Source organism: Macaca nemestrina, chromosome 1 (assembly GCF_043159975.1).
Source record: "Macaca nemestrina isolate mMacNem1 chromosome 1, mMacNem.hap1, whole genome shotgun sequence".
Lineage (NCBI taxonomy): Eukaryota > Metazoa > Chordata > Mammalia > Primates > Cercopithecidae > Macaca > Macaca nemestrina.
The window spans coordinates 158,993,364-159,005,528 of NC_092125.1; the positions used below are offsets into that span (position 1 = coordinate 158,993,364).

Sequence of the window (12,165 nt, forward strand, 5' to 3'; positions counted from 1 at the left end):
TAGACTTCATGTTGGATTACTACCAAATATAGTGAATCTTTTACAAAAGATTTCACTTAGAACAGTTTTACCAGCTCACCATTCTTCACAATCTCTTCTAGTCTTTGTCCTATCTTGGCATGAGAATTTTAATATATCTGTAGCAATAGTAATCACAGAGGTATTAACAAATAGGATGTGTTTTCATGTGTTTTAACTTTGAAGACATGGTGGTTTATGGAAGTCATGTTCGGTGGAAGCTTTTCATTTTCTTTTTTTTTTCTTAAACCAACCTAACTAGTGCTATGAGTGATGTACTTTATACTTATGATACCTATGATAAAGTTTTTCCTGGGGTCTTTCTTCCAGGTTGGCTAGTTAATGGACTTTAAATGTCCATTTCCGTTTTTAAAAACGCAGCGGACTCTGTCTCAAAAAATAAAATAAAAATAAATAAATAAATAAATAAATAAAACGCAGCCACAGCAGCAACGGTTCAGCTCTCTGCATAATAGTCACTGATGAAAGGGCAGCAAGAAGTTTGAATCGAGGCCAGCAAGATTAGGTTGTGGCTAGATTGATGTTGACCTGGTGTTGACTCACGTCCTCATTAGTGGGGATGGTAAACAACAAGCTAATTAAATTCTCTAGAAGAAGGCAAGTGGGATAGGGAGAACAGAAGAAATTATGTTTTAGAAAGCATGCCACTGTTTTATTCATATCAAAAACGTGAGTAGATGGCACAAAAGTGATGTGCTTTGAGCTATAATGCCAATGGAAGGCTTGTGGTTAATAGAAAGCTAATATTTAAATGTGATGATAGCAGGGATAGAATAAAACCAGGGCAGCCTTGACTTTATATTTGAGAGAAAACACAAAATATGATGCCGGGACTGTTCTTGTGGTTCACTTCATGTTCCTTCACTTATGTGCTGTGCTTCAATTATATAACTGTAATTGTGTCCTAATTGCGGGCACTTGTACTGCCTGATTTTAATCAGGTGCCTCGAATAAAGTGTGTTGCTGTCAAAGGAGTACATATCATTTGTGATTTCTCCTGTTCTAAAATCTACTCCCTTCGCTACGCAATCACAAGGACTATTAGTACTAATCCACAATATTTATTATGCACCTGCTATTCATGGCACTGTGCTAAGCACGTTCCAGGGATTATTGCTCTCAATCCTCACCACAGCGTTGTATTACCCATGTTACAGATGGAGAAACTGAAGCTTAAAGACAAATTGCCCAAGGTCACATAGTTAGTAGGTGTTTTAACTGGGTCTTGGGCACATGAATGCCTGATTCCCAAACCCTCACATTTCACTACTATGTAACACTATGGATGGAATTACAGCAATCCACTCATATTCTCTCTGGCCCTCTGCTTATCTTATGATCAGTAGCAAACACCTGTAGTGTGATATATGTATGTGTATTCTGCAGCTAATCTCACCTTTCTCTTTTGGGAAGTCTTCCTTGAGACCCTAAAATGACTTTCCGCTCTCTTTTCATTCCATTCTGCTTACTTGACACTACTTCACACAATTAATTATATGTCCTCTATAAAAATCCATAGCAATCCAGCCCAGTTGTGTTGAAAAACACATTACTGAGGATCACATATTAAAAAGTACGATAAAGTGGGTTCACTGTTTCTTGTGTACCTACATCTTATTCCCTCAATAAAAATTGGAGAGTCCTTCATGGCAGGGATTGTCTTATTGTAGTGTCTTCTATCTTGCAGTTTTATCCTCTTAAACATAGAAGATTCTCAAAAAATAGGCTTATTGATTGATAGTTATCAGAGTTATCTTATAACTTGGGAATTATCCTATAACTTGGCCGGTAATACTTGTATCAAAATATTTGCTCGTTTTTATTAGTATTTTCTGTTTGCATCTAGCAATATAAAGCAAATTCTTTATCTTCTTGCTTATTTTACAGTTTTGATTTACTGATATTCATATTTTGTATTTAAATGTATTAAATCTCTTTTGTGGAAACATTTTTGTGATTATCTAATTTTCTTTGTTACAGGTTTTGATTTCACTTTTCCCCTTCTATCTCCCTCATTCTCTGTATTTACAGAGCTTTCTGCCTATGCACAGGGCATACATTTCTAGATTAAGTTTGTTTCACTGGGTGGACAGCTCTCAAGTAAATTACCCGAGAGACCCACCCCTGCACTGACAGAGAAGCCAGAATAGCTAATAACTAAAACACACAACATTGAGAAACCTTTATTTTAATGGTAATTTTTATTTTAAGGATAATTGTTTATTTGCTTAATTGGTTCTGCATGAGATCCTTTTGCTCTCTATCCTTGACATGTTGTCACTTCAAGATTTTTAGTTTTTCGTGGAAGAAAAGGGGGAACAATTAAATATGAAAGGTGAAAAATTATAACCACGAGGGACAGCTGGAGTTTATCTGATGTGACAATTTCCTTTTCCTGCTACAGATTTTTTGCACCTCTGCAGGGAATAAAGCAAATACGTGACTGTGACAGGAATATTCTATTTTGTATAAATTTTTATCATTGAAATGTAATTATTTCATTTATTGTAGGAATGAAGAATGCATATGATTTCAGTTCTGGCCTACATATAGAATCCTTCATAATGCCTTTTCTTGATGTCCATTTGTTTCTTAAAGAATGTGCTATTCACAGTGTTACTTCTCAGGGCCTTTGGACTTGATTAATTGAATTTTTCCACTTCACTATTCATTAAGTTGATATCCAAATATTTTGAACACTTCTCGTATGAAATATGACCTCACTGGATCTCCAAATTAACTTTCATTATTATAATCCTGTTCTCTTCATTTTTAATTTATTTCTAATTTATTGTTTTATATCAAGTTCTTCTCTTTCCATTTTGGTTATTTTAGATGATGATGTTTATTTGTAAATCAACTTTTATTAGGTTTCAGCCTTGTCATTTGGAGCTTCATTTCTTTTGTGCTCTTGTGTATGTAACTGATTGGAATCTTTGATCATTTGCTGTTAGTTTTCCATGTTCACTAATTGAACGAAAAAGAAGAAGCAAAGAAAGGCTCAGAGAAGAGAGGATAATGGAGTCAAAGTTCTCATTAGAGAGAAATAGGTTAAGATAAGGGGTTCTATTTTCATTCTTATAGTGGAGATTTTCTTTTTTCAGAGTACGAAGAAGATTTTGAAGTAGATGAGGAGAAACAAGGTGAAAAAGCTAATGAAGAAGGACAGGCTGATGTTCAAATGAATGGAATACCACAGTCACCTTTGGATGATAAAAGAGATAATTTAGACCCTGAAAAAGAGAATGAAACCTCATCACAGAAGGCACCAGATGCCCATGACAATGTGAAAGATGAGAATGATGGATGCTCTGAGAGTGAACTGGAAGAGGATAAACAAGGCGAGTTGTTGAGCTTATCATGTAACATAGGCTGTTTACTGAGTGTGTTTACTACTTTTCTTTGTTTTCTATTTAATGAAATAATCCTCTTTTTTTCTCTTGAATATATATATATATATTTAACTTTTAAATAAGGGGTACATGAGAAGGTTTGTTACACAAATAAACTTATGTCATGGGGGTTCGTCGTACATATTATTTCATCACCTAGGTATTAAACCTAGCACACATTAGTTATTTTTCCTGATCCTCTTTCTCCTCCCATGCTCCACCCTTCAATAGGCCCCCGTGTTTGTTGTTCCCCACTATGTGTTCATGTGTTCTCATCATTTAGCTCCCACTTTTGAGAGCATGAGGTAATTTGTTACCTTCGTATTTTATTAATGCAGCTTCAAAAATCTAATGAAAGAGATGTAAAACAAATGTGTCTGTACCTATTTTAGAACGTAAAGGAATCTTAAAAAGGACATTTATGACTATAGCCATATCCTATCAGTGTTCCAGTTACATCGCAAATGTAACAAATTGTTTGGAAGGAAAAAGTTAAAAATTTCCTATTTCCACAGTTCAGTGTATCTTTCCAGTACATAAACTTACATACCAATATTTATGTAATTTTTTACAAATATGTGAACATATAATTCATGTTACTCTTGAAATTGTTTTTTTCAGTTTAACTATGCACATATATTAAGTATCCCAAGAAGTCAATACATGTATGGATAACTTATTATTGCTAATAGCAATATGAATGTTTATGGTATGCCAATTTATTGTTTTGTGTACTGATATTTCTGTATCTTTAGGCCATATTTCCTTAAGTATTTGCTTATGTTTAATTTTAGTAAATCCTGGCAGACTGCTTTCTGAAAGGGTCATATAATTCACATTCCTAACAAGAATATAAGAGAAAGCCTGTTTTGTGATACACCCACTCACTGGATTTTATTAATCTTATTTATGTTAATCTTATGGGCAAAAAAATACTAGCTTCTTGTTTTAGTTTTTATTACCCTAACTTCTGGTGGGTTGAGCATCTTTCCTAATATTCATTGTCCATTTATATTTCCTTTTCTGTGAATATATTGCTTGCTTTACCCATTTTTCTATTGGATATTATGGTTATTGGGGGGCTCTTTATTAGGCATAGTTTATCACATGCTATCATGCTTTCATTTAATTTTTTTTTTACTTCATTAATATTTGGTCATTCAGAACTTTTTGATTTTTATTACTCTAATCTATTAATCTTGTTTGTTATTGTTTATCAGTTTCTTTTCTAATTAAAAAGCCTTCTCCTAATCCAAAGGTTAGGGACACATTCCCAAATTTTCATCCATTTTCATTATTTAATTTTGATTCAGATACGTAATCCCTATGAAATTTATGAGTTTTTTTAAACAACTTGAGGTAAAGATTCTTTTCAATGCAAGACCATAAAATCCATGTAATAAATAGTACTAAATTTCACTTTTAGCATAAGTTGAATCAATGATTTTCACACATACCTCAGCATTTCAGAAATATAAAAAAGTATAGTTTTAATAATAGGTATGATGGAAGAAAGAGAGAAAGCTATATATAAGAAAATATGTGGAAAACAGCAATCAGTAGACTTTCATGGTAAAAGAAAGAGAAATAAAAAAATCCTAAGTTAGAAAAGAAAATGCAAGAGGAGTAGAGAATGTTGGAGAGGATCGAAACACCAGTGGCAGACTACAGCATAATAAGCAATGTTCTCACTAAATGTTAGGAGTTTGGAAACTCAACAGATGTTCAGAAGATAGATACAGGAGATGAGGCAAAATGTCTGACTCTTTTTTGGTTCCATATGAATTTTAAAATAGGTTTTTCTAGTTCTGTGAAAAATCTCAATGTTAGTTTGATAGCAACAGCATTGAATGTATAAAAAACTGTTTTGGGAAGTATGGCCATTTAAATAATATTGATTCTTCGTATCCATGAGCATGGAATGTTTTTCCATTTGTTTTTGTCATCTTTGATTTCCTTGAGCAGAGTTTTGTGGTTCTCCTTGTAAAGATCTTTCACCTCCCTGGTTGACTGTATTCCTAGGTATTTTATTTTATTTTATTTTATTTTTGTGGCAATTGTGAATGGGACTGCATTTTTGATCTGACTCTTGGCTTGAGTGTTGTTGTATAGGAATGTTAGTGATTTTTGCAAATTGATTTTGTATCATAAGACTTTGCTGAAGTTATTTATCAGCCTAAGGGGCTCTTGGTCCAAGACTGTGGGGTATTCTGGATATAGGGTCATGTTGTCTGCCAAACACGGATAGTTTGACTTCCTCTCTTCCTATTTGGATGCCTTTATTTCTTTCTCTTGCCTGATTGCCCTGGGTAGGGCTTCCAATACTATGTTGAATAGGAATGGTGAGATAAGGCATCCTTGTCTTGTGCTGGTTTTCAAGGGGAATGCTTCCAGCTTGTGCCCAATCAGTATGATGTTGGCTGTGGGCTTGTCATAAATGGCTCTTTTTATTTTGAGTTATGTTCCTTCAATACTTAGCTTATTGACAGTTTCTAACATGAAGGGGTATTGAATTTTATCAAAAACCTTTTCTGCATCTATTAGGATAATCATGTGGGTTTTGTCTTTAATTCCACTTATGTGATGAATCATATTTATTGATTTGCATATGTCAAACCAACATTGCATCCCAGGTATACAGCCTACTTGATCATGGTGAATAAGCTTTTTGGTGTGCTGCTGGATTTGATCTGCCAGTATTTGGTTGAGGATCTTTGCACTGATGTTCATCAAGGATATTGGCCTGAAGTTTCCTTTTTTGATGTTGTGTCTGTGTCAGGTTTTGGTATCAGGATGATGCTGGCCTCAGAGAATGAGTTAGGGAGGAGTCCCTCGTCCTTGAATTTTTTGGAATAGTTTCAGTAGGAATAGTACCAGCTGTTCTTTATACATCTAGTCGAAATCAGTTATAAATCCATCTGGTCCTTGGCTTTTTTGATTGATAGGCTATTACTAACTCAATTTCAGAGCTTATTATTGGTCTTTTCAGGGATTCATTTTCTTTCTGGTTCATTCTTCAGAGGGTGTGTGTTCAGGAATTTATCCATTTCTTCTAGATTTTCTAGTTTATGTGCATAGAGGTGTTCATATTATTCTCTGATAGTTGTTTGTATTTCTGTGGGGTCAGTGGTAATATCCCCCTCGTAGTTTCTGATTGTGTTTATTTGAATCTTCTTTGTCTTCTTTTTTATTGGTCTAACTAGTGGTCTGTTTTATTAACTAAAAGAAACTAGCTCCAGAATTTGTTCATCTTTTGAATTATCTTTCATGTCTCAATCTCTTTCAATTCAGGCCTGATTTTGATTATCTGTTGTTTTCTGCTAGCTTAGAGATTTGTTTGCTGATGGTTCTCCAATTCTTTTAGTTATGATGTTAGGTTATTAAACTTGAGATCTTTCTAACTTCTTGATGTGGGCATTTAGTGCTATCAATTTCCCTCTCAATACTCTCCTTAGCTGTATTCCAGAGATGCTACTATGTTGTGTCTTTATTCTCTACTCAAATGTCATTCTGGGGCAAATTATTCAATTTCCATGTAATTATATGGTTTAGAGTACATTTCTTAGTTTGATTTCTAATTTGATGTGCTGTGGTCTGAGAGATGTTTTTTATGATTTCAGTTCTTTTGCATTTGCTGAGGAATGTTTTACTTCTGATAATGTGATTGATTTTAGAGTATGTGCCATATGGCAATAAGAAGAATGTATATTCTCTTGTTTTGAGGTGGAGAATTCTGTAGTAGTCTACAAGATCCATTTCAACCAGTGCTGAGTTCAGGTCCTGAATATCTTTGTTAATGTTCTATCTCAATGATCTGTGTAATATTGCCAGTGTGGTGTTAAAGTATAAGTGAGAGACTTTAACACCACACTGGCAACATTGCACAGTTACCTCCACATTATTGTTATGTGGGAGTCTAGGTCTCTTTAAAGGTCTCTAAGAACTTGCTTTACTTTATGAATCTGGGTGCTCCTGTGTTGGGGGCATACATATTTAGGATAGTTAGATCTTGTTGAATTGAATCCTTTACCATTATGTCATGTCCCTCTTTGTCTTTTTTTTTTTTTTTTTTTTTAATCTGTGTTGGTTTAAAGTCTGTTTTGTTTGGAACTAGAATTGGAGCCACTGCTTTTTCTGTTTTCTATTTGCTTGGTAGATTTTTCTCCATCCCTTTATTTTGAGCCTATGTGTGTCACTGCATGTGAGATGGGTCTCTTGAAAACAGCATAGCAATAGGTCTTGGTTCGTTATCTAGCTTGCCATTCTGTGTCTTTTAATTGGGGCATTTAGCCCATTTGCATTCAAGGTTAGTTGACATGTGTGGATTTGATACTGTCATCAGGATGTTAACTGGTTATTATTTTCGCATTGTTTTTACCTCTGAAATTTTTTTGGTATAAAATCGCAAAATTATGAATTTGAGAAGTATATTAGGATAATATAAAATAAAAGTAAATTAAGTAATCACAAGAGCAAATATTTAGTTTACAGTTCTACTCTTTTCAAAAAAGAATTCAAGCAATCCTATTCTAAAATTTTATGTACACACATACAAGGCAATAAAATAAAGAACATAAGTTATTAGACAAAAAGAGAAGATAGTTTTGCAAGTGCCAGAGATGGGACTGTGACTAGGCTTGAACTAAAAATTTAATCCCAGGCTTCCTGACAGTCAAGGTAAAGAATAAAGTACAATGGGCAAAATAAGAATGATGTTAATTATCAGTAAATTTTAAAAAAACATTTGCCATTATTTTTATTATGTTGAAAGAACTACTCAAGACCAATGGTCAGGCAATGAAATTTTCTTTTTAAGGTTTTAAACAAGGTCTTTTCTGTAATTTATCTTAATACATATATTTTATGTTTCTTAGATTAAATGTGACCAGTACATAAGCTCTTTTGTCAATTCGAATATTAATATTGGAGTTAGGCTTATAATCCTATATGATCTAGAGAAAGTGAAATATATTTTTGGAAAAGTGATATAATCTAAGTCAATAATTTTGAAGAAACTATCCAAGTGTCTCGAACCTGGAAAAACAGTGAAAATATGTTTGCATATTCATATAACTAGTTCAAAACACAAAGGACTCTTAATTATTTATTTCTTTAGTACTGGTGGGAAATTATCAAGTTGTTGATTTCATAAAGATTCAGTACACTCTTTGGATATCTTGTAATTGGGGGTACATTTTGTCCTGTATAATCATCTTGCTTTCTAGGAATCAAATAGATTTTTCTGAAACAGAATAATTTTTTATGTTCAAACAGAGAAAAAATTAGGCAGTTCTGGGTTCTTCCATGGAAGGAAAGCTTTAATCATTTAGACTTATAATTATTGAATAACTGACAGCAATAGATAAGCTTTAACATTGAACACTGTTTGCACATAACTAATTGGAATCGTATGTTTGGAAAGGTATCTTATAATTGATAATGCAATAGGTCACATACTAGGCACTCTTTATTAAGACTATTTAAAGTGTTAAACCCTATGCTAAATATTTTATGAGAATTATCTCAGTTACCTCAAACAACCTTAAAATGCAAACAATTTTCTTTTATCACCATTTTACAAATAAATAAACTTGGAAATGGTGATATTAGGTAATTCCCAAAGTCACACAGTCAGAAAGCAGTGGAATCAAGATGCAAATGCTACCCAACTTTGGAACCTGCATTTTGGAGAAAAAATAATCAAAAGCAGAGAATATCCACTTAGCTGAAGTTAAAGCAAATCTCCCCGATAAAAGAGTTGTTTTTCCTTAAAAATATGCATTTTAGATAAATTTATCTTGAGCTCTTCACTTTACCCTAGTCTCTAGCCTTTGTTGTGTTTTTTAAATTTTGTTTTTAAAATGAAGAAAATGGACAGTTTCTATGATCAACTTTTAGCTTTTTCCTCCCTGGATGGACTTCCCTATCTACTTTAAGATGGTTTTCTTAGTTCTAGCACATCTCTCTCTTCTCCCATGACTGTCATCTACATCACCAGTCTTTATTGAGGTCTATAATTTATAAAAACCCATCATTCAATAGTTTAGTTTTCACTCATTGTTTAGGTATGTTAAATTTTGCCCTCTAATTTATTACACAAGTTAGTAACACAAATTAATTATACTGTAAAAGCTAGGACTGTGTGTACTTCTTATTTCTCACATAGCTGATTTCTTTTTATTTAACTTTCATGTTCAGGCATTCATGTGCAGTTTTGTCATATACATAAATTGCATGTCATGGGGGTTTGATGTACAGATTATTTTGTCACTGAGGTAATAAGCATAGTAGCCAATGGGTAGTTTTTTGATCCTCTCCTCTCACTCTCTACCCTCAAGTAGGCCCCAGCATCTATTGTTCCCTTCTTTGTATCCATATGTATGCAAAGTTTAGCTCCTACTTTAAGTGAGAATATGTAGTATTTGGTTTTCTGTTCCTGTGTTAGCTAACTCAGAATAATGGCCTCCAGCTCCATCCATGTTGCTGCAAAAGGCATGATCTCATGGCTGCATAGTATTCTATGCAATGGAATAGTATGGCTGCATAGTATTTTTTATGGGTCTATAGTATTCCATAGTGTATATGTAACACATTTTTTAAAATCCAGTCTACTGTTGATAGCATTTAGATTTATTTCATGTCTTATAAATAGTGCTTCAATGGACATGTGTATGTATTTGTCTTTATGGTAGAATAATTTATATTTGTTTGGGCATATACTCAATAATGGCATTTGCTGGATCAAATGGTAACTGTGTTTTAAATTCTTTGCAAAAACACCAGCTGCTTTCCAAAATGGCTGAACTAATTTACATTCCCATCAGCAGTGTATAAGCATCCCTTTTCTCCACGACCTTGCCAGCATCTGTTATTTTTTAATTTTTTAATAATAGTCATTCTGACAGTGTGAGATGGTATCTCATTGTGGTTTTGATTGGCATTTATCTAATGATTAGTGAAGTTAAAAATTTTTTCATATGCTTATTGGTCATGTGCATTTCTCCTTTTTTAAAAAGGAATGTCCTTTGGCCACTTTTTAATGGGGTTATCTTTTTCTTTTAAACTTAAGTTCCTTATTGATTCTCAATATTAGACCTTTGTCAGATGCGTAGTTCACAAATATTGCCTCCTGTTCTGTAGGTTGTCTGTTTAGTCTGTTGATAGTTTCTTTTGATGTGCAGAAACTCTTTAGTTTAATTAGGTTCCATTTGTCATTTTAGTTTATTATTTTTATTTTTTATTTTTTTGAGATGGAGTCTCGCTCTGTGGCCCAGGCTGCAGTGCAGTGATGGGATCTCGGCTCACTGCAAGCTCTGCCTCCCGGGTTCACCCCATTCTCTTGCCTCAGCCTCCCGAGTAGCTGGGACTACAGACACACACCACCACACCCAGCTAATTTTTCTGTATTTTTAGTAGAGATGGGGTTTCACTGTGTTAGCCAGGATAGTCTCCATCTCCTGACCTCATGATCCACCCGCCTTGGCCTCCCAAAGTGCTGGGATTACGGGTGCGAGCCACCATGCCCGGCAATTTTTATTTCAATTGCTTTTGGTGTCTTCATCATGAAATCTTTGTCAGGTTTTATGTCCAGAATGGTATTTTCTAGGTTATCTTGTACAGTTTTTATAGTTTTGGGTTTTACTTTTAAGTCTTTAATACATCTTGAGCTGATTTTTATATATGATGTAAGGAAGGGGTTTAGTTTCAATCTTCTGCATATTTCTGACATAGCTGATTTCTTGAAGTATATTTTTAAAATATTAAGCAAGTACTTGAATGCTAACACCAATAATAGTAAGATGCTTTGTTTTGTGCCATGATATCTAGCTACATTTATGCTTTATGGTTATTGGAATTTTCAATGGAAAAATTATATAATTTGCAACATTGTATAGATACAGAATATATAATATTTTAAATAGATATGCAATGAAAACTATAAGAACATATAGCTGGTTCAAGAATATTGGGAAATTTAAGAGCTAAAATTAAATTGGCTAGCTATTTTCTTTTGTTGTTTCATTAATGATATTATTAAGCTACGCTTTTAAAGGGCTCTTTTGCATGCTTAGTGTTTCAAAACAGTGTCATTCTGAAATCAAATCTCATTGCTGATTATGTTTTTTTTTACTCCATTGTCAGACTTTCTTATTTTCCATTCCTTTATTGTGATAACTTGCCTTTGTGTTATTCAAGGCATAAACATGCCTTTTAGTATGTGGAATATCAGCATTAGAGATTTTATCCAGCGAACGAGTAGCACGTATTAAAAATGATAATGACATGATGGATTCCTTGGAATACTCTGTTGAAAAGCCAGACTGCATTTCATTTTCAAAAGTGTGAGAGGCATATGTGACCACTGAATCCCAGACACCAGTACATCCTTTTTATTGACATGATTAAGAATCTTGCTGTTAGTATTTGGATGTATTTCATTTGAACCTGCCTGCACCTGTTCCCAGAGGGCAAACAATTGCCCAGGCTGTCACTCTTGTGACAAGTCGGCCCCATTTGAACTGCCAGCTAACAATTGCGTCGACCCGCCTTGATGAATACACTGTGCTGAGCAGCCCATGAGTGATAGAGTGCTACTGGCTGCAAGCTGACTAAGAGAGGACCCTGGTTTAGGAATGATGTGTGAGACTTCCTATCATTTAAAAAGAACGACAGCTTCCTTTTCTCTGCATTTGTGTTGACAACCCCAGGCACTAATTCACCAGTTGAAAATATA

The 12,165-nt window shown here is 33.9% G+C and overlaps 1 protein-coding gene across 7 annotated transcripts in view; it reads left to right on the top strand.

The window, feature by feature from the left end:
• The window catches only part of LOC105482652 (glutamate rich 3), a 111,686-nt gene that overhangs the window by 70,516 nt on the left and 29,005 nt on the right, over positions 1-12,165 (top strand). For all 7 annotated transcript variants that reach the window (XM_024793060.2, XM_024793062.2, XM_011742859.3 and 4 more), the window contains one exon: positions 3,144-3,380. In XM_024793060.2, coding sequence (XP_024648828.2) covers positions 3,144-3,380 — 237 coding nt within the window. The remainder of the gene's footprint in view (positions 1-3,143; positions 3,381-12,165) is intronic.